Source organism: Chanodichthys erythropterus, chromosome 3 (assembly GCF_024489055.1).
Source record: "Chanodichthys erythropterus isolate Z2021 chromosome 3, ASM2448905v1, whole genome shotgun sequence".
Taxonomy (NCBI): domain Eukaryota; kingdom Metazoa; phylum Chordata; class Actinopteri; order Cypriniformes; family Xenocyprididae; genus Chanodichthys; species Chanodichthys erythropterus.
Genome location: NC_090223.1, coordinates 36225322 through 36248067, shown reverse-complemented (window position 1 = coordinate 36248067; position 22746 = coordinate 36225322). Strand labels below are relative to the sequence as shown.

General features: G+C 37.9%; 1 protein-coding gene across 4 annotated transcripts in view; it reads right to left on the bottom strand.

The window, feature by feature from the left end:
• The window catches only part of kcnc3a (potassium voltage-gated channel, Shaw-related subfamily, member 3a), a 55245-nt gene that overhangs the window by 9052 nt on the left and 23447 nt on the right, over positions 1-22746 (bottom strand). The window contains exons 2-4 of one of the 4 annotated variants that reach the window (XM_067374942.1): positions 8981-9965; positions 5345-5551; positions 936-956 (exon numbers count right to left, since the gene is read on the bottom strand). In XM_067374942.1, coding sequence (XP_067231043.1) covers positions 936-956; positions 5345-5551; positions 8981-9965 — 1213 coding nt within the window. Of the gene's footprint in view, positions 1-935; positions 957-3399; positions 3504-5344; positions 5552-7443; positions 7447-8974; positions 9966-22746 lie in introns of those variants that run through there. The other 3 variants (XM_067374940.1, XM_067374941.1, XM_067374939.1) reach the window with 3 other exon arrangements.

The window sequence follows — 22746 nt, the reverse complement described above, 5'->3', positions numbered from 1 at the left end:
CCTGTGTCTGTGGCATCAGTAATATGTGTTTTAATGTCTGTGTTGTGTTTTTTTTTTCATCTTACCTCACCATAACATTCTCTCTTTAAATGTCCATGTGTCTCTTTCAAGTCTATCAGACAGGTTTGCCTCGGCTCACCTGATGTTTTGTGTATATGTGAGGCAGAATTGTGTCCCTGATCAGTTAGACTACAGGACTGTAGCACACATCCTAACAGCGTCAGTGTTTCAGCACAGCCCTGGACAGCATATGCAATCTTAAAATACCATTCATGGCTAGAATATTGGATTTAATATTGGTTTCTGGTCCATATAATGAAGGGTTTTCATCTGCTGGCTGTGATGAAACACTGGTCAGTGGACCCCAGAGTGGAGGGCAGTTCCAGGAGAGAGAAGAAACCAGCTTTATTCAAAAAAATAAAACTGAAAATGCAAATAAAACACAACCCTTCCCAGTGACCGTTCACCAAAAGCCCTAAAGCATAAAAGGCATTCCTCTTTGGACTTCTTTCCGGCAGCAAATATAGTGTAGGATGGAAATTATACAGCCTAAAAAGGCAAAACAGAATAACTACACCTACAATGGCTTCACTGATTTTATATAAGTTTCCATATTCATACTTTTTTTTTTTTTCTGAATCTGAACATAGTTGAGCCAAACCTGTTTGTTAAAAGTGAAATCAAAGTTAAACAAATGCGATTTTGGACAAGCACTGTGTAGTTACTGCGTTTTGCCTTTGAACGGCAGTATAGTGAGCACTGAAACTCTCTACAAAGACCTGAGGGGCACTATACTAAGGTGAAAGGTCACCGCTAGGGAGGAGAAGGAGGAGGAAGAAGTCACAGCAACACCGAATGGATTACAGTGCACACACACGACAACACACGAACAAGGGAAGACATGTGTAACAGTGTAGCAACAAGAGCTGACATACAAACGCATGACACGACACAACCTGAGGAAGGAGATAACACAACAACAGCTCGTCAGACAAGCGCACCTCAAAAACACACACATCAGAGAATACAACATCCCCAAACACACACAAATTAAGCAGAAATCACACATATAACCACCGGTCATAGCATATTTAACACAATTTCATTTCTTCAAATGTGTGGGTGTGTGAACTTGAGTGTGTGTTGAACTATACTGGCCTGAGGGTTAACAGTGCAGCGTTAACTTGTGTCTGGTGCTCAGTTCCGTCAAGAAAAGAGTGTGAATGATATGTAAACAGGAGGAAATTGAGGAAATAATCAGAGGCAAAAGAATTATTAGAATGACAAAAGTTTACGTTTGCGGGTAAAATGAGAGAGTGAGAAAGACAGAGATGAGGGAGCTAGTGCTGTAATGATATCACTCATATATTATAATGCTTAGCCTTTGAGATATATATATAGATATGTAGTGGAGGTTTCAAAGCTAGTCCAAGCAAACACTTATTTTTGAGTCAGAGAGACAGGGGAGATATTGTGTGAGTCAGAAATTCAGGGCAAAAATTCTACTGAAATACCCCTGATATATACAGCCAAACCAAAAATTATTCAGACATTTTTGATATATTTTTACTAGTGGGTGCAGGACACTATAGTTAATTTATGTAAGTGAGGATAGCTAAATAAAGTCTATTGTAACATATTTACCAAAAATTCTTCATACAGTGGACTACCAGTAAAATTGATACAAATTGAGACCAAAAATTATTCAGACACTTTGACCTGACCATGTTTTGCTCAAATGTTATCTAACATAATTAAGATTATTTTTTTTTCTGACACAGTTTAACTCTGAGATCTTGTCATATTTTATTACCATTTTTTTAAACTATAGTGAATAAACTGTAATAATGAATGAAATGTTCAAGGTGTTTTTTGGTTTGACTGTATGTCTATATAAAGTCCAATAGTGAATTTTTCTATTTTCTAAAATGTAATATGATTCATTATATTGAATTCTGTGTATATGTCGGGATTAATATAACAAAAATACCAGTAATGCATGACAAAAATACTTGTATAATAGAAAATACAAGTGCCAATATTTAAAATTTATTTATTGGGTTGAGGCATCTTATGGACTACTCATTTCTAAATGTTTTTATGGGGTTGAAATGAAATTGCCCATTAATACAAAAGTGAATTTCTGACACTGTTGTGATTGATGCTACTGTGTGAATTTACTTGTGCAAATATTAAATACTCATGTTAGATCAGTGTAATATTATACAAAATTGTCAAACACACAGACAGAATTCATATAGCTAAGGCATTATCCTCCCTGACTCAAATGCATTTTTTTTCTGTTATGCTCAGTTTAGTAGTGTATACTTTAGTACTGAGTGTGACTAGTGACGTTTGTTTCATATCTATAGTTGCTCTAAAGTATGAATGTGCAAAATATAATCTTAGTACACTCTAAAAATCCGTAAAAATAGGGCACAATGTCCACTCTTACACTGTACACTGTGTTAGTGAGGCCAGCAGGGGGTGCTCACCCTGTGGTCTGTGTGGGTCCTAACACCCCAGTATAGTGATGGGGACACTATACTGACAAAAAGCACCGTCCTTCGGATGAGACGTTAAAACCGAGGTCCTGACTCTCTGTGGTCATTAAAAATCCCAGGATGTCCTTCGAAAAGAGTAGGGGTGTAACCCCGACATCCTGGCCAAACTTGCCAATTGGCCTCTGTCCATCATGGCCTCCTAATCATCCCTATACACTGATTGGCTTCCTCACTCTGTCTCCTCTCTACCAATAAGCTGGTGTGTGGTGGGCGTACTGGCGCAATATGGCTGCCGTCGCATCATCCAGGTGGATGCTGCACATTGGTGGTGGTTGAGGAGATTCCCCCTTCAATATGTAAAGCGCTTTGAGTGCCCAGAAAAGCGCTATATAAATGTAAGGATTATTATTATTATTATTATTATTACTCTAAAAAATGCTGGGTTGTTTCAACCCAAGATTGGGTCAAAAATGGACAAACCCAACCATTGGGTTAAATTTTTAAATGCATTTTTTAACCCAACGGCTGGGTTTGTCCATATTTGACCCCAAATTTGGGTTGAAACAACCCAGCATTTTTTAGAGTGTACTGTATTAATTTAGTGGAATTTTCTGTATTTTATTTTTTACAGGTGTTTTACCTGTACTTACAATTCTGCACTTCATTGAGTTGTGTTTTCCTGGATAATGTCCAGGTAATGAGCTGCCAGTACTTTTTCCATTATTTTACGGATTTATTTATTATAGTGTACAAATACTAATAAATGTGTCCTTCTGAAACATAAACTTAATTCCCTGTGAAATAGCAATATGCTGTATGGAGTATTGACCATTCTTGTACTCAGCTCATCTCTACGCTGCATCACATGGCTTTTTTAAGTGTTACCTCTGATTCATTATGGTTTGATCCAGGAAGAGGCAGAATTGGCATTGAGGTCCTGCTGTAGCAGTGGCCCTTCCGGCTTGAACCATTCCTCTCCTGGGTTGGCGCCTGCAGCTTCTAGTGTTTTTGTGGGGGGGTTGTAGGATTTGGTTGTGTAGACGGGTGTATTTGGGATACGTGAAGGTTAATGGAAAGGTGCAGGAGTAGGAAGGTATAGTATAGAAAGGAAGGCAGATATAAATCATGCAGTTGCAAACAAGTAAAGACATGAACAGACATAAGAGGATGTGTCGCAAAGAGCATGAGGTGTAGAAGATTGGGAGAAGAGAGGGCGAGATGAAAGGATGGAAGGAGGGAATAAGACATGGACAGAGTCAAGCCAGGGAGGGAGGCCAGGAAGAGAAAGAGAATGAAGTAATATTGATGAATGAGAGTAAGAAAGAGCAAAGGTAAGCCTGATAGATAGAGAAAGCCTGACAGAGAGATAGACAGGTGGCAGGGTTTTCATCATTCAAAACTTGAGAATGAGAATGCATTTTAAATTTCAATTCAATCTCTGAATTTTAAATGAATTTGTATTTAGGCAGAAAACGGTGCAGAATTGTAATTCACATTTAAATGTACGAAAGCAGAATAAAAAAAATTATCAAAATGTTTAAAAAACCTTCCCCCGGTTTCACAGACAAGGCTTAAGCCTAGCGCCAGACTAAAATGCATGTTTGAGCTGTTTTAACTGAAAGCAACTTGAACTGACATTTCTTAAAATATGTGTCAGTGACATTGTTTTGTCTCAAGATGCACATCAGTAATGATTTGAACTAAGGCCTAATCCTGGCTTAGTATAAGCCCTGTCTGTGAAACCAGGCCCTTGAAATTTCATTGAAAATCATAATTAAGAAATGAACCAATGTGGAAGAACACTTCATCTCTCAGAATACATTAACTGTGTTGAATTTCATTACAATTATAATTCACGACTTCCTCTGGGGTATGGCCAATTAAATTCAAATTCAAACTCATCAATTGAAAGGGAGCCAATTCTTTAATTCAGAATTTTGCACAACCCAGACAATCAGACAGACAGACAGAAAGACAGACAGAGTAGATAGACAGACAGACAGACCTGACAGAAAGACAGACAGACAGGTAGATAGACAGAAAGATGATAGATAGACAGACAGACAATCAGACAGACAGATAGATAGACGTATAGATAGATATAGACAGACAGATAGATAGATAGATAGACAGACAGACAGACAGACAGACAGACAGATAGACAGATAGATAGATAGATAGATAGATAGACAGACAGGCGGACAGATAGATAGATAGATAGATAGATAGATAGATAGATAGATAGATAGATAGATAGATAGATAGATAGATAGATAGATAGATAGATAGATAGATAGATAGATTGCATTTGAAGAGCTTGTTGACCATACGCAGTGAATTTGTTTGATAAATCTGTTAATTTAAATTGGGCTAGGATTACTTTCACTGAAAAATCCTGATTTTATCAAAGATTGAACACTATTAGCAAAGATACGAATTGAATTATTACTGCGTGTGTGGTAGCAGCTTTGCTAACGATGAGCGCCCTTCAGAATGATTGATGTGGTGAATTATGAGGAAAAATGCAAGAGGAGAAGGCGGGGAGCTATGCTGTTAGTATGGATGCAGGAGAGTATGTTTTAATGCGTATTCCTAAGATGTACTTTGTGAAGTGCATCTCATTGCATGTATATTTGAGTAGAGATGCGTATAAATAAAATATCTATATGTATTATGTATACATATATTGCTGCAGTGTTTTTTTTGTAATATATGTGCGTTTGCCCAAATACGCAATAATAAGCATTTGAACATATAACTTACCTTTCTTGAGACTGTTCTTTGTAATGTACACTGAAAATATGAGTATAACAACATGTTTGTTTGTGGGTGCTGCATACCTTTCCTGACATTGCTGTCTGTGGTGCGGAACTCTCCGGTACTGAGAAGGAAGCAGGCCCTATCGTGGGGGTAACGTTCACGCCCCGTACCTGTCCCCAACCCACCAGTGGCCGGACTCCTGTCATCTGGCCCCAGCACCTGATCTATGGTGGGACAGTCCTCATTAGCCAGAGCTGCGTTTGCAGCATCCCCATTCTGCTTTGAGTCTGAAAGAAAGAAAGAAAGAAAGAAAGAAAGAAAGAAAGAAAGAAAGAAAGAAAGAAAGAAAGAAAGAAAGAAAGAAAGAAAGAAAGAAATGACTATTAGCAGGACTGTGAGCATGGGATATTAGAGAAAGTCACAGTAACATGAAAAGACAAAAAGGAGGGAAGAAAAAAGTCAGGGATGAAAAGGGATGAATAAAAAGGAGCAAAAATAGAGATGTGCTAGAAAAAGAGCATCAGCATCACTTGATTAAAATGGTGCAGGGGGATTCAGAACATCACACACACACACACACACACACATACATACAACATGAATGAGTGGTCTGAAAGAGTGAGATGTGCACACACTCAAACAAAGAAGCTGCAGGGGCACTTGTTCTTATAGCTTCCGACACAGCTGTCAAATCTAATCTGACGTGAGTTACCGCTCAACAATTTACAGAAATAAGCCAGGGGGCAAAGCCTGCTAAAGACATGGAGAGAGATAGAAAGAAAAGGAGAATGGGGAGGCGAGGGAGAACATGGCATAGAGACCGGTTATGTAATTTGACCTCATTGGAAGGAATTACAAATATGTATCTGTGAAGACAGCAGTCCATATGATCTTGAAATCTGGGAAGATGATGAACATTCACACTGGAGTGGTGACAAAGGGGTGATGAATGGATGTCACAAAAGTTTATAGCAAAGGTCATGACATGAGGTTCACTATACCAGATATATATCACTTCCCTAAGGAATCATAAAAATACTTATAATACAATAAAATAAAATCATTTATTCACCTTAATGTCTTTAAATATTCACATGAATTTAGTTTATCTGTGGAACACAAAAGGAGAAATCTAGCACATTGTTCAAGCTGCTCTTTTCCATACAATGAAAGTAAATGGCAACCATTTCTTCCTTTTGAGTGAATAATGAGTACATTTCTGCCTGTTCCTCATATACCGTAATTTGTATGGCTATATATAATTTTATTTTTATGGTGCATTTGCCATTGGTCCCTATTCACCTTCACTGTATAGAAGCAAGCAACTCAGACATTCTTCACAACATCTCCTTTAGCTTTCCACTGAAGAAATAAAGTCATTCATATTTGGATCGACATTAGGGTGAAAAATGATGAGAGATTTTTAATTTTGGGTGAACCAATTAAAAATCTCAAGCATAAAATCAGAGCATCTTTCACACATCCCAAAAACCCAACACTCTCACTCACACATGGGGACGGGGGACAAACAAATGACGAATTATAAGATTTATTCTTTTAGTTTTACACTACTTAATAAAACTTAATTAATGGTGCACATGATGGATATGATGCCAGTATTGTAGGTGTCAAGGGCATGTGGGATTTGAAGCTACAGGAGGGCACATGTGCTAAAGCTTTTCTTCACAGCGAGTGTCTCGGGATGTTTATGCTCCCTTTTTATTTCCTCAGGAACTTCCAGCTGTGAGAACTCCAAGAAAGAGCAAAACAAAGAGGAGAAGAGAACTACAGCTCTCATCCACAGGCTGCTTGTTCTAAAAATTTGACTTTTTAGAACAAACGATACAAGTTGTCCTATTTATAAGGATGCAGTGCCAAATCTATTGCACATCTGTTTCTCTGGTTTTGAAATCAGTTGAAAATGGACAAAGGTAAGCAGAGTGCTGTTGATTTGAAACATTTTCATTGCATTATAGATCAAATATAGCGTATGCTAATCTGAGGGGCCGTGACTAATCTGCCTCATGTTAATCTTAGCATGGGGTGTGTATATCTGTGTTCTGCACAGTAATGACAGACGGCACTCTCTTGGCTGCATGAACTCACTGGCTCAACCTGACTGACACCTTCGTATGCATAAACACACACAGTCATAAAAGGTATTTTGATCTTGTTTTACACCCTTACAACAAAAACAACCACTTGAGTAGCAAAATTGTTAAAGAACTGCTTGAGCAATATACTTTTCTACTAACCGATAAGGTTCTTTAATATCAGGTCTACCAAGAAATGGCACCATTTGGTGGGTCATAAATAATAATAATAATAATAATAATAATAATAATTACTATTAATTGACATTATAAATAGTAAAATATTCAGAGTTTGCTTTTCTTTGCTGTCATTCTTAAATAATAATAACTCAGGTAACAAAAATATGTTTTGCTAATGTTCTCATTAAGTTATGAAAATGTTATCTCTGAACGTTCAAAATGTCCAGTTTTTTAAATGTTTTAAAAATGTTTTTTTTTGGTTATGCGGAATTTAAGGGAACATTCCATTTTATAATTTTGCAAACATTATCGGAACATATGTTCTCTGAACATTCTGAAACAAGTAGTAACATTTAAAAAATATTAAACAAGCTAAAACTTTTCATAAAAAAAATCCATGAATGATGTTTAAATAACGTTTTTGAACAAACATTGTATTAATGTTACTGGAAGAACGTTTGTTCATAAATTCAAGAAAACCTTGCCAGAATGTTAGTCAAAATTCTGAGAACAAATGTGTATTGGTATCATAAAAAAAAATGTCAATCTTCAGTGTCACATGATCCTTCAGAAATCCTTCTAATATGCTGATTTGGTGCTGAAAACACATTGCTTATTTTCAATGTTACAAACAGCTTCTGCTTTTTTTCAGGATTCGTTAATGAATAGAAAGTTCAATAGAACGGCATTTATTTGAAATAGAAATCTTTTGTTTCAAGTCTTTACTGTCACTTTTTATAAATTTAATACATCCTTGCTGAATAAAAGTATAGCGTTTTTTAACAGTAGTTTGTGTGTATATATATATATATATATATATATATATTTGTTTTGTTTTTTAAAGAGTAATTTTGCTGGAAAACAAGTCAAATATAACAATTAAGATAAGAAAATGAGTTTGTGCAGTAAACGCGCAAATAAATTGCACACACAAATAGGACCGTAAACTCAATGTCAATCATCTACCAAAAGCTAGATTCAGGATCATATTCCCTTCCCCTCTGATTGGCTGGGATGTTTTCTAGTAGTCTAAGATTGGAACGCATGAAAAATAATCCTGCTATAAATTTAATAACATCCCTGTCCTCTGTCAAACTCAGCCGTGACAGCCCAGTTTCACATATTACTATTCTCAAATATTTGTGTTGTATGTGTGTAGACAGTTACACGTGATTATATAAAAGACTTGGTTTAGGCGATGACAGTTCATTATAAAGACCTATAAGTGATGAGCACAGACAGAGCTTTCATGATGGGTGAGATGGAGCTAGCTGACATCACACACAAAAATACACTCACTTTAAGTGGGTGTGCCAATAGCATATTATTTGTTGGTAATATAACAATTATTTGGCTTATTGTTGCAAATGTAACCTATGAGTGCAGAGAGACCTCACACACACAGACATGTAAACACATGGGTACACTCACACGCACACACACCTGCTCTGTTAATCTCTATGATTTCCTCCTGTGCAAGAGGACAGTCTCCTGCCATGCTTCCAGAGCCCACCATACCGCCCAGCACATTACCCATGATCCTGTGCGGCGAGGCAGTGGCCATGGCCAGGGCGTCTGGCTTACAGTAGTTGGGCGATCCAGGCTGCGGAGCCCGCGGGATGTGCTTGTTCTTTTTCTTGGGCAGCTTCTGCTTGGCCATGGCCAGAGAGTAGTACATGCCGAAGTTGTTTACAATGACGGGCACAGGCATGGCGATGGTCAGCACGCCCGCCAGGGCACACAGGGCGCCCACTAACATACCAGACCACGTTTCTGGATACATGTCACCATAGCCCAGTGTTGTCATGGTGACCACCGCCCACCAGAAGCCAATGGGGATGTTTTTGAAGGTGGTGTGGGCGCTCGCCGTGGGGTCAGCCGGGTCAGCGCCGATGCGCTCGGCGTAGTAGATCATAGTGGCGAAGATGAGCACTCCGAGAGCAAGGAAGATGATAAGGAGCAAGAATTCATTGGTGCTGGCGCGGAGCGTGTGACCCAGCACTCTCAGCCCCACGAAATGGCGAGTAAGCTTGAAGATTCGCAGGATTCGGACGAATCGCACCACGCGCAAAAAGCCCAGCACGTCTTTTGCCGCTTTAGAGGAGAGGCCGCTCAGCGCCACCTCCAGGTAAAAGGGCAGGATGGCTACAAAGTCGATGATGTTCAGCGAGCTCTTGAAGAACTCGGCCTTGTCCGGGCAGAAGATGACACGGGCGAACACCTCGATGGTGAACCAGATGACGCATACGCCCTCCACGTAGGTCAGCCAGTTGTCAGTCACTACCTCATACACAATCTCCTCCTTCGTGACGTTCCCCACCGTCACGTTCTCTGTCTTATTGTAGATGGTGTTGAAGGCCTCGTGTGTCTCCAAGCAAAATGTTGAGATGGAGATGAGGATGAACAGGAGCGAGCCGAACGCCACATACTAAAACAGAGAGAGGAAGACACAGAGAGAGACAGGAAGACACAAAGAGAGATGAGAAGATGAGCACAATTATATTATACAGAGAAATCAGTGAGATCACTATTGGATCACTATTTAAATTAAGAACTGTTATAGTGGCATTTCTATGGCAGAATTGCAAAAATAATGACAGTCTGATCATCAACGTGATCTTCGACAGGGCTTCGCCAATTATTGTTGTGTCCCAAACGACGTACTAGACATTATTGAAATTTCGCCGACAAAAAATGCACGTTGTCTATAGTCAAGAGTGTAGCGAAGTATGAAGCACGTTTGTCAATGTGGTGAATCCACAAATTCTGCATGACTAACTTGAATCCGTTGCAGTGGGAAATCTTTCACCCTCACGCCAAATTTCCAATCGAGTGGATTCCTATTAAATTGACTTGAATTTCGCCAGCATAACAACAGTAAATGTGGCCGCAGCTTAATGTATGAATTTTAGAAGATTATTTTCTCGTCCAGAATCAGAGTCTGAAATCCCTTCCTGTTCCACGATGTAAGAAAAGCTGCAACAGTCCAACGTTTCACACTTTGTTTTTTCAGTTAAAAAAGTGCATCATCTGAGTATTTTTAAGTGCACTTTTTCTTGTTGGTATTTTCAGTGTGAACACACTATTCACACTGTTTACTACCATAGAATAGTGCACAAGTATGCTTATTTTTTTTGAAAAATTAGCCAAGCTAAAGCTAAACTTAAGAAGCTGAGTTCCACTAATCATTTCATTGTTCCTCACACATTTAAATGTACTACGTAAAATTGAAATGTAATTAATAATAGTTGTTTCAATAGCTTTGCAACTTAAGTATGTGAATGCATTAATATGAAACAACATGCATTATTATAGGCCAGGCTTAAAATACAACACTCAATTTAAACATAGGGGTTGGACCCTGCTTGGTCTTTCTATACAACAAAGGGTCCTTGTATTGAAATATGTTGAAGACACCTTTTCTGGATAGATTTTCTAAATCAAAATAGCATGCTGGGTTTTTCTTTCTGTGCTCAAAACCACATCAGGTACACAAAAACACTGAAAACAAGCACTTGCAAATAGACGAGACAGAATAAGATCTTTAACATCCAGGGTTTGCTGTGATGCAGTTTGAACCACTGCAGAGGTCCTTCTCACTCAGAAAGAGATGTACCACAGATAGAGGGCGCCAAATACTACAACAAAACAGCAAAAGTGCTCTGCGAATAGTGAGAATGGTGTGAATGCAGCAGTCTCATTGACACGCTGCACTGAGGAAACACCACAGAGGAAGAAGATAGGGGTAAAGCAGACTTTGTGAAATGAGTGTGAAGACGAGGAGAATAGATGTTGGAGGCGGTAAAAGAGAGAAGAGATGGGTATGTATACAAAGAACTGTAATGGAGGGGAAGAAGGGAGAGACAAAAGAAATGTATATTTAGAAATAAAAAAAAAATCTGAGCACATAAGGAAATGGAAGAGGGAGAAAAGGGGAAGGGAGGGGCCAGTGAATTATAGCAGTGTGTGCTGTGCATGGTCACCATTCTGAAAACAGAGATGTCATGTTGTCTCTCCCGTAGATAGATGTGCATTGATTGGCTAGTGCATGTCTCTTGTTAAAGCCCACAGCCTCTTCTCCTATCACCTGCAATCAATAAAATCTATTTATCTCAGTCCACCTCAGTGCCAGCACCCATACTATGATTTTTTTTTTTATGTAGCCTGTCATTAAAGCCATTTATTTGGAAGTGTAGGTGTGTGTGTAAAAATGCTGCTGCTGCCATTCCCCCTCTGCAGTGCTCACATTATTCTCCTCACTCCCCGCTCCTCATTTCTCCCCCTCCTCTCTGTCAGTCCGCACTTGCCCCTCCTCCCTTTACTGGGGTAAACCATTCCTTTTGCAGAGGAATATCTCTCCACCTCCTTTTCTGCCTCCAATCTTCTGGCTCCTCTGCACTGACAGTCCTCCTACCATGTTTTCAATTTTTCTGTCTCTGTGGCTTTCCTGCAAGTTTCCCAGATGTCCCACACATTTCGCAATGGCATGGCAGACATTTACAGTGCAAAAATAATTTCCATTATCAGTGTTTTAGCTTGTTTTACCAGTAAAAATATTGAAACTAAATATATTTACCTGAGAAGCATTTTGCAATTGTGTAAGATTTGTTTTCAGAGAATATATTGTGAATAAAGTTTGTTATATCTTAATGAATGTTTCTTAATTTTGATGAAACAAGAAAACTTGCCAATGGGGTAAGAAAAATAATCTTATTTATCATAATATTTATTAAGAAAAGAAAGAAAAATCATCATATTTATCATAATCTGAAAAGATAACATATTTATTCTCTAACTATCTTTATATTTGTTTTGTTTCTTAAAGGATTAGTTCACTTTAAAATGAAAATTACCCCATGATTTACACACCCTCAAGCCATCCTAGGTGTATATGACTTTCTTCTTTCTGATGAATACAGTCGGAGTTATATTAATAATCACCCTGATGCTTTATAATGGCAGTGCATGGAAACCACCTGTTTTAAGCTCAAAAAAGTGCATTCATCCACCATAAACATACTCCACACGACTCCTGAAGTTACTAAAGGCCTTCTGAAGCAATGCGTTTGTGTAAGAAAAATATCCATATTTAACACGTTATAAAGTAAAATATCTAGCTTCCGCCAGACCTCCTTCTGTATTCAACTTACGAAGAAAGTGTAATGCCTCTCTCAGTTCAAAACGCATATGCTACGTACTACGTCTTCTGTATTCAACTTACGAAACAAGCGTAACTGATGTAACTGTTTCGTAAGTCGAATACGGAAGGCAGTGTGGTGGAAGCTAGATATCTAATCAGAGTGATTTTTAATATAACTCTTGATTGTATTCGTCTGAAAGAAGATAGTCATATATACCGATGGCTTGATGGTGAGTAAATCATGAGGTAATTTTCATTTTAAAGTGAATTAATCCTTTAAGGGTTGCCCGTATAGTGACATACACCCGAGTGAAACAAATTATGAAAAATAAAAACAAATGTAGGACGGGGACTTGGTTCTATCAGTTGTTGATTGGATCTGAGATGTGGACATTGCACTCAAAAATGAATTAAATATTACATTTTGATTAAAACATTATGAGGTCAATAAAATGTAAAGTAAAAAAATAAAATAAGTAAAAAATGATGCATAAATTCAAAATAAGATCTATAACATGTATTTACAAAATAGATGCATGATTAATCAGTAAAAGATTGTGCACACCTTTTGAGTATTTAAGGGCGCGTTCACACTTGTAGTTCGGTTCATTTGGTTAATTTGGTCCGGACCAAAGAAGAAAAAAAAACATTTAGTCCTGGTCCGATTAGCGTTCACATTGGCAATTTTATCACCGAACCAAAAGATACCGAACCTTAAGGCATAGGGATACATTCACATTGTGATTGGTTGGATTTTATGACGTATTGCCTATTTTGAGACGGAACTTACCGCAAATCCAAAACAATGCTGTTTTTCTGAGGTAAATGCGCTCGTTGTGTGTGCGTAGCGGTGCGTAGCCTGTATGTAATGGTATTTTGGCCAGCTGGGAACTCGTGAAGAGCTTATAAAATGTGTAAAGTAGTAAAAACAGCGGCGGGAATCCATCCGTCACCCACACAAATGATCTGCTGCGTGGAGACGCGCGTCTGATGCATGTGATGGGCAAACTCGCGACTATGATGAGAAAAACCGACATGCGTGAGGATTCTGTCCTTTTTAGGGTCTCGTCTTCCTGTTTTTGGTTTGGTTACATGTCTTTGGTCCGTGTTGCGTTCATATATCATTCGAACCACACCAGAGTTCGTTTGGAAGCGGACAGAGACCCATCTTTTCAGCGGTCTCGGTCCGCTTGTTTGGAGCGCACCAGGGTTCGGATGGCAGCGTTCACATATGTTCAAATGAACCGCACTAACCGAGCAACCGCACCAGGGTTCGTTTTAATCGAACCAAACATGACAAGTGTGAACGCACCCTAAGAGTGAGTCATTGAATCATTCACTGAAACCGATTTTTTTCTTCTTCCAAAATTCATTCAAAATAATTAAACATTTTCAAATAGACTATAGCAATTAACATTTTTGTCAGGACTTCTAGTAAATCATGTTATTTTGTTTTGTTTTGTGATTCTCAATTTATCCAAAATGGTGCAGCTCTATTTCATGCTGACTTAAGTAAATTGATCAAATAAGTAAATTTATCTTATTTTAAAGATGTTTGTACTGGAAAATTAGACAAAAAAATACTGATCATGACTTGTACGGTCTATTACTTTCAGTTCCATTCAGTACCCATAAAAAACAATAACAAATGATGAAAACAGATAAAAACAAAAACAATTAACCATTTGAATTAAGACACCTAAAAAACAGTTTTAAGGACATCTCTCAAATAGCTGCAGTCAGGTCAATCCTCCCATGACAAACGAGGAGCAGTCAAATGAAGGACTGAGGCACCCTGGGAGAATTAACTAATTCCCCAACCCGATTAGCATGAACTAATTTAACGAGCCCATCTTGTCGTGCCCTCAAAATCCTGATGAGGGACCCGTTTGTGTGTCAAGCAGACACTCCACCACGCACGATGTCACCAGCACTCCACACGTTCTGCTCCAGATACAAGAAAGCTCCAATCTCTCAATCCTCTGATCTCAAATAGGATGTATTGATGGTAAAAATAAGACGTCATTCTGTTTTGAAAAGAAATCAGTTTTTTTTTTTATATTCTGGAGAAGAAAGTGTCATACCAATCTGAACAATCTGAATACCAACAATTTCTGACACAAACGTATCATATATATATATATATTATATGGCATATATATTTCATTTTATATGCCATATAATATGTCTCTGTTTTGCCCACACCTGACTACAGTGTCTGACAGTCTTCATGCCAACTGGTAGTCGACTTTGTTGTCATGTTGCTTGACTCACATCAGCAAAGCTCCTGTTGCTGAAGTGACTAGAAATGGCCAAGTCTACGACAGTTAATATCTTTCAGTTTGCTTTCACACTGTTGAGCACAGTATAGATAAACACACCCTTGATTCTTAAAGGAGACAAACCTCAGCGCTTATGCAAGAGCAGAATTGAGAGTTTCTTGTATCACTGCAGTCTGGCTCCACAGTTGTGGAACGCAGTCTAAGAGCATCACTGTTTAAAGATTTAGAGGATGAATAAGGACTCCAGCAGGAGAGACTCTCCTGGAATGAAGTAACTCTTCACCATAATGCCCTAATGCCACTCCTGGGAGTGTAGACACGCTCCTAATGGCTGTTTGCTGCCCACATATCTGCTCTTGTTCCTGTATTCCATTACAAGATCCACCGCCACTATGAACATGTTCGTAACCATCATGACCAGCTTTTTCTGTAAGAAAGGCTGAGTGAAATATGACCCCTTAAGATGATGCCTGACTCAATACTGTCAAAACTTTCTAAGAACACACTGAAACATACCATGCAAAAAAGTTGATGTGATGAACGACTTACACAGACTTGAATGTGTGTGCATGTTGGGTCCTAAAACCAATCTCATAAGAGTTAATGGTGTACAAGACACCAATATCTAAACCATAGGAGAATTAGAATTGATTTTACACATTGGAATGAGTAAACCATGATTTCCCCTAGTGCACCAATGAAGACAATCATGTAAGTTTAACATAGAATTCCATACTTTTTTGGGTCCTACATCTTAATATTTGAGTGTCGGTAAAAATGTTCATATTCTTTGAACAAAGTTTTTAAATGGAACAGGCTCAGGCTGGAGTTCTGCAAAGACTTTTGGCTACTTGTCAGACAATGAATATGAGCGTGAAGCTGCCAACATGAACCATAAGCAATCTCAACCACCAAAGAAAAGAAAAAGAGAAAAAAGAGATTGAGGGGGAAAACACTAGTAGGAGATTTTTGTATATTATTATTTTTCATTTTGACGTTATTTTCAGGACAATTTAGCACATTTAAATTATGTTTGCATTGTGTAAGATTGTTTTGCTGTACTTTATGTAGTGTTTTATGAACTGTTAATGCGAAATTGCTCTCCACAACAGTGGATCTTATTTTACAGTCCTTACTAGTTAATAAACTAACACATTACTTAGGATTGGGGGGGGGGGGGGGGGGCTACTTGGTAAGTATTAACACTATGAAGTGCTGTATAGTTACTGCAGTGTATCATTTTGGTAAGCACATTTGTTTCACAGTTGTTAAGTAAGTGTCCGTAATTTGTGTCCACACTTGTCAGTGAGTAAAACATTACCATGTATATACCACTAGTAAGTACAATAATGTGTCTTACTAGTTACCACACATAAGTGCATGTTATTACCCACAATTATCTGTAAGTACTACATGTGTATATACCACTAGTAAGTACAGTAATGTGCCTTACAAGTTACCATCAATAAGTGCCCGTTATTACCCAGATTTGTCCAGAAGTACAACATAGTTAGTTACCATATACATATCATTAGTAAGTACAGTAATGTGTCTGTTAGTTACCATAAACAGACACTATAAGTAAGTGACTGTTATTACCCAACACTTATCTATAGGTAGAAAGTAATTACCATGAATGTACCATTGGAAAGTACAGCAGTGTTTCTTACTAGTTTCCATGTACATACATGTCAGGTAAGTATCTTGTGTTATCACTCTTTTACCTGTATGTACAACATAATTACTATACATGTATCAGGAAAGTACATGTACTGTAAAATAAAGTGCTACCAACTTCTCTAATTTTACTTCTGTACATGGCTTTTATACATGTTTCAGCGGTGGTGTAGCAACTGTCCAATGAGAATATACATTACATCATATCACATCATGATATAGGAATGTGGTACATATAAAAAAAAAACAAGTCTAAATATGGTCCACTTCTGGCTGAAAGCACCCTTCTTCCCGGAGCAGCCTTATGGCCCTCTCTCAAAGAATCGAGGGACCCTTTCTTGGCTGCTTTCCAAGAAACACACACACACACACACACACACACACACACACACACACACACACACACACACACACACACACACACACACACACACACACACACACACACACACACACACACACATAGTGTGAACATTAAAACGTGTGATAAAAGAACAACTCTTCTCCCCTCTCACCCTTGTAGCCTTAAAGACCAGGAGAGAGAAAGAAAAGTCAGGCTGATAAGATTTATCTTTCACATTGATTTTTTAAATAAAAATCGATTAATTTTTAAAGACAGAAAAAATGATACCGTATGTATAAATACTTTTAAATGAATATTTTCATGGTACTGTCATTAAAACGAGACATTTGAGTAATGAATTTTGCAAGAGAAAACTTAAAAGCACAATTGTCTATAAAAATTGTCACAATACAGTTTTTCTACTTTCTTTATGCAATATGTAATACATAGCATATGATTATCAAGTGTACGATTTCAAATTATTTCAAGAGCTAATTGCATATTTATGAGAAATCTTTTCTCTTTATATACTCTTACAGTGGAGTGCGTTCAACACAAGACCAAGTGAAAGCCCACACTCCATTTAGGATTAGCACAATCATCATCTTTCCACTAAAAATTGCAGAAACGGTTTCAGAAAGCTCAGGAGAACCTTCACTATTACTTGGCTTGAGAACGGTCGAGTAAGTAAGTAAAGCGAGCTATTCCAAGAGGAGCATTTAAGTGTTGCTTTTCCCAGAGACACTGTGTCAGCTCTGTGGGACACGCCTGCTAGATTTCTGCAGGAACTGCCTGCAGAGCAAATACTAAAAAACATGCTCCAGCAAATCATAGGCCTGATGAGATCAAAAAACAATGCATCATGTCTTACAAAACAACAATATTTTGTTGTATCGTGCAGAACACTGCATAGGACACAGAACTGCACATTCTTTGAAGCACGAAAGGTCAAGGCTTTGCTCTTGGATCCCTCTGAACATTGTTCTCAGATCAGCAGTGTGTGTGCTGCATAGTGTCATTGTGACAGCTCACACTAACATAAACTAAAAAAATATATTAAAAACCTAAACTAGTTATGTAATATACATGTTGATTCTGACTTAGGACAGCACACTTTCACTGTCAACGAGCGTATTATACCCTCTATACACATTGCCACAGTCGAAAACAAAAGTCTGAGACCACATGTGAAACAAATCAAACGAACATGGGCAATGCCACATTACAGCTGCCAGTCATGTTTAAGGGACGTTCAAATAAAACACGTTCTTCTATTGTGATGTATATCTGAGTAAAACGGCTTCTTGAACAAGAAAAATGTAGGACGGGACCTGTGTAAACTTGTCTGTCATGCACATCTTGTATATGTTGTGTGTTTTCAGTAACTCACAGAGATTCAGATATAACTGTGTCACCTGGAGTTTTTAAATCCAGACATTGCATGAAGCTGCTCCCATCCGTTTTGTGGTTCAAATACTGGGCTTCAAACTTAAGAAAAATCTATTCAAAACCACTGAAATCGTGGCACCTGTGCTATGGACGTAGCAGCTGCGGGGGCCCGGGGGATGCACATCTCCCAACTTCTATATTAAGGTGATTCTGTCCCCCGCACTTTTGTCACACCACCACCATTACCACCCATGTTGTCTAGTGTTGGTTACTTACAGTAGGTTTGAGTTAACTGTGATTCAGCCAATCAGAGGTGCACACGCAAACAGTGTTGCTCTGTTTGTCCTCTTAGTAGTTGTCATTTTAATTTGGCAGGCAGGGAACTCATGTTAAATGCCCTGCAGGAAAATAACGTCCTTCTTTCACATACACCTTGTTTAATGTATTTTGTGATCGAATTTCTACAATATGATGAGGTAACGCTAGTAATCATCCATCCTCATTAAAGAAAAACGACACTGAATACTTTATTTTCATGTCAGCTTTTTGTTCATTACTGCTATGTTCTTAAAAGGCAGGCTTTCTTTTCTCCAACAGAGCAGTACTTCAATTTATTGACATGTTAGATTGGTAAAGAAAAATCCATGGCTGAAAAAATAAAGAGAGGGGTGTGCTTGATGTTAAAGGGGTACTTCACCACTGGCAAAATGGACTTTCAATAAAACTTGGCTGCTGTAGAAAACTTGGCTGCTATGCAGTAAAAAAGTGAAAAAATAAATAAATAAATGAAATCGCTGAAAGGCTGTTGTCTTCCCTTTTGCCAAATAGGTAGGAAAAAAACTTCAATACCCATAATGCTCTGGGCATATTGCCATCCAAGGCCACTCCCATCAGTCTGCTATGGATACACTTAACCAGTCGAATAATGGTGTTCACTCATATTGTTCCCGGGTGCAAGAATTCAAAGAGTAAATGTTTAGTGAGAGTGAGTTACTCCAGCATGTTCTAGGCCGCAAAATTGGAAAAAATGGAAAGAAACAGCCATTCTGTCAGTTCCAACCACCCTGGAAGCAAAACACTGTTGTGTACAGGTAAGAAAGCTGTTGCCATAGTGTTCCATTTTTACCATAATGCTGTTTAAAGACAAGTGGTGCTCCCTGCAGAGCCAAATGAAAATTAACAAAGTTACAAGAAGCATTATGCACAATAAATCGAGAAAAACATCTCAATGTGGTACATGTGAATAAAAGCCTAAATTCAATCTGTTCATCATATAAAGCAGTCAAGTCTTTTCTGAAAAATTGGACTAAGCCACTCGATCCATATGAATTAGTTTTACAATCCCTGTATGAACTTTTTGAGGCGACAAAGTGATAGTTGTGTGGAGTGTCAGTGAGGGACAGAAATGTCTCAGATTTCATTTGAAAGATCTTCATTTGTGTTTCGAAGATGAACAAAAGTCTTACAGGTTTGGAACAACATGACGTAAATACTTGATGACGATTTTTAATTTCATTTTAGGCGATCTAACCCTTTAAGTGAACGTAAATCGTTGGGACTGAAAGAAAATCAATATATTGGATCAGTGCATTAGGTGACAGCAGTCTAATCTGCCTGAAAATCACTCACTGTTCCAGACTGAAAGACTTTTATAGCTTTAATAAGGATTAATCTATCTTTCATTCATACAGTGAACACTATGCTTTTTTCATTACTTTATTCAATTTCTGTAGTATTTACCTGAATGCTACTTTTAAACATTTCATTAAATGTTCAATGTTTAATAAATCTTAAATAAATCCCAAAAGCTTTCTGTTTTTTTTTTCCAAGTTTAAATTTTAAGTTTTTTTCGTGTTCTCAGACCACACTGTATATCATACACAAACACTGCAGCACAGCATTTAACATCTTGTCTTAGCCAACATGTTGCTGTACTGCACCACTGATAAGAAACTACAGAGAGAGTGAGTAACCACTGAAATGAATAGGAATTGCCCATGGTATGCAAAGCTAAAACCACAGCTGAATAATTTTTTCTATCATTAATAAATCATCTACAGTTGGTGTTTATGAATATACATAGGCTCTGGGCTAAAAATAGAGGTCTAGATTTGTCTGGAGTATTGGAAACAGAAGGCAGAGTCTCTAGTAAAAGGAGCAATCTGGCCACAGGCGCGCAAGTTTAAAGAGCAGATGACTGGAGAGGAGATGGGAAGTGGATACAATAGAGGAGGCAGATGTCGTAGTTTAAACAACCAGAACTCTATGCCATCTATCACATCCCTCCACTACTCACTTCAATATGCATCTACAAAATGTTATGATTTTCTCTCAATATCAGGAGAAAATCCCTTCTTTATATTCCAGCCATTTCTGTATCCTCATTCTCTTCACTCTCTTTCTTCATATCATATCTCTGTTTTGTCCTCTATCCACATCTTTCATTAGACATGAAGTGACCTAATTTATTCGCACCATGCAGTACACCATGAATATTACAGACCACACTGTCATACGCACTTCATAGTTTACAGGACTCCCACTTTTCCTTTAATAATGCTGTCATATTCTCGTTGTTCTCTTTTTCTCTCTCCTCTGTCCATCCCTCTGTTCCTGTCTTCTTTCATCATGAATAATGAATACAAGTGCAAATAGGCCATATCTGACTCAACACACTTAGTCAAAAGCCTGACCTCTTAGACGCAAGACCACTCAGCATAATTTTCAAAAATTATACTTATTTTCTTTTTGTTGTTTTTTTTTTACCTGTGTCATAAAAAGCAAATTTCCTGTTTTAAACTATGCAAATCGATCATAAAAATATGAATTAGGGTGAATTCAGGTTAATTGGGACATTTTTCCCAGTCATCTCAATGGCAAAAAATGTCCCAACCACCCTGAATTCACCCTACATTTCAAAACCATTTTCTAAACAAAGAGACAAGAGTGGAATAAAACCAAAACCAGAATGGAATAAACTTAAACCATTTCAATATTTTTTATATGAAACTTATTTTTTGCACAAATTACTATTGTCTCTGTAGTGGCATCAATTCTACCATGACCAGCGAATATCTAACCCGATAAAGTTTTCTTTAGAAGTGTAGAATACTTAATCACCCAGAAAACAACACTGTCAGTGAATAGCAGCTTGAGATGCAATAGGAAATGTGACAAAAATAAAGACAAATTAAGGCAAATATCGCTTGTGAACAAAATATTTCCAGTCAAACTGTCAGTGTCAAATTATGCAAAAGTTACGCGAAAGTAGTAGTGATTCTACTTTTCTGACACAAGGCCAAAACTGTACAGGTTTTGCCTCCAAATATTGTCCAATATAAGTAAGACAAAAAATAATATATTCTAAGATGGAAATGTAGTAAGAATTGACAAAGAAAGGTGCAAAGTGTGTTTGTCAGTCAAAGATTTAAGAGAATTACCAAAAAAAGTGCAAGCATGATGGAAGAGTCGAGAGAAGTACAGTAGGATTAAGGGAAGGAGAAGCAGCATTTCCGACAGAAGATTACAACAGACTATTAGCATCAATTAACTGGGATGTATAAAGCCCTACAGACAGGTCTATACTAATCAGAGCTCAGTGATGCATACGTGACCTAACTATGCTAACAGAGATAGTGATACTGAGACAGGAAAAGAGAGTAAGAGAATGTGAGAGAAAGAAACTAGCAAAAGCAGCACAGCACATCAGTATTCATCAGGAATAGATCAGAACAGAACATTTGAACAATTATCAAGATTGTTAATTCAGAAAGGAGAACGTGCAGAAAAACTCTGCCTTCATAAAAAGCAGTATTCAGATCCCAAATGTACAACACACTATTGAGTCAGCTCACCTGCTCTTTCTCTACACTGCTCTAGCAGCCATAAAAACAATGTCATTGTTAAATTTTCAGGCAACATTGCTATTTTAGATTTAATGCACGTGGATGCAAGTCCCCAGTGTGTTTTTCAGAAATAAGCAATTCTGTACAGTGATTGTTTAAAGGAACACTCATTAAAAATATCACCATTGAAGAAATGAAATAAATAATTTTGAAAAATGTTTAAAATTAGGTACATTCATGAAGACACGAGTCATGAGAGGAATAGGGCGAATTCGCATTCCATAACAATTTTCCATATACTGTGATGTATCTTCCTAGCCTGGTAATACCAGACTCTGCTACTTCACTTTGCTTCGTAGACAGAGTCTGGAATGGCATAATAGAGAAGTGTTTTCTCTCTCGCCAGGGGGCGCTTGTCTGAAGTTTAAAATCATTGGTTACCCGTAAGCCAATCAGATACGTTTAGTTATGACGTATGTTATGTGCCTGTACAGCCGCATCGAAGCACAGACATCATGCATCGAACTCAAATC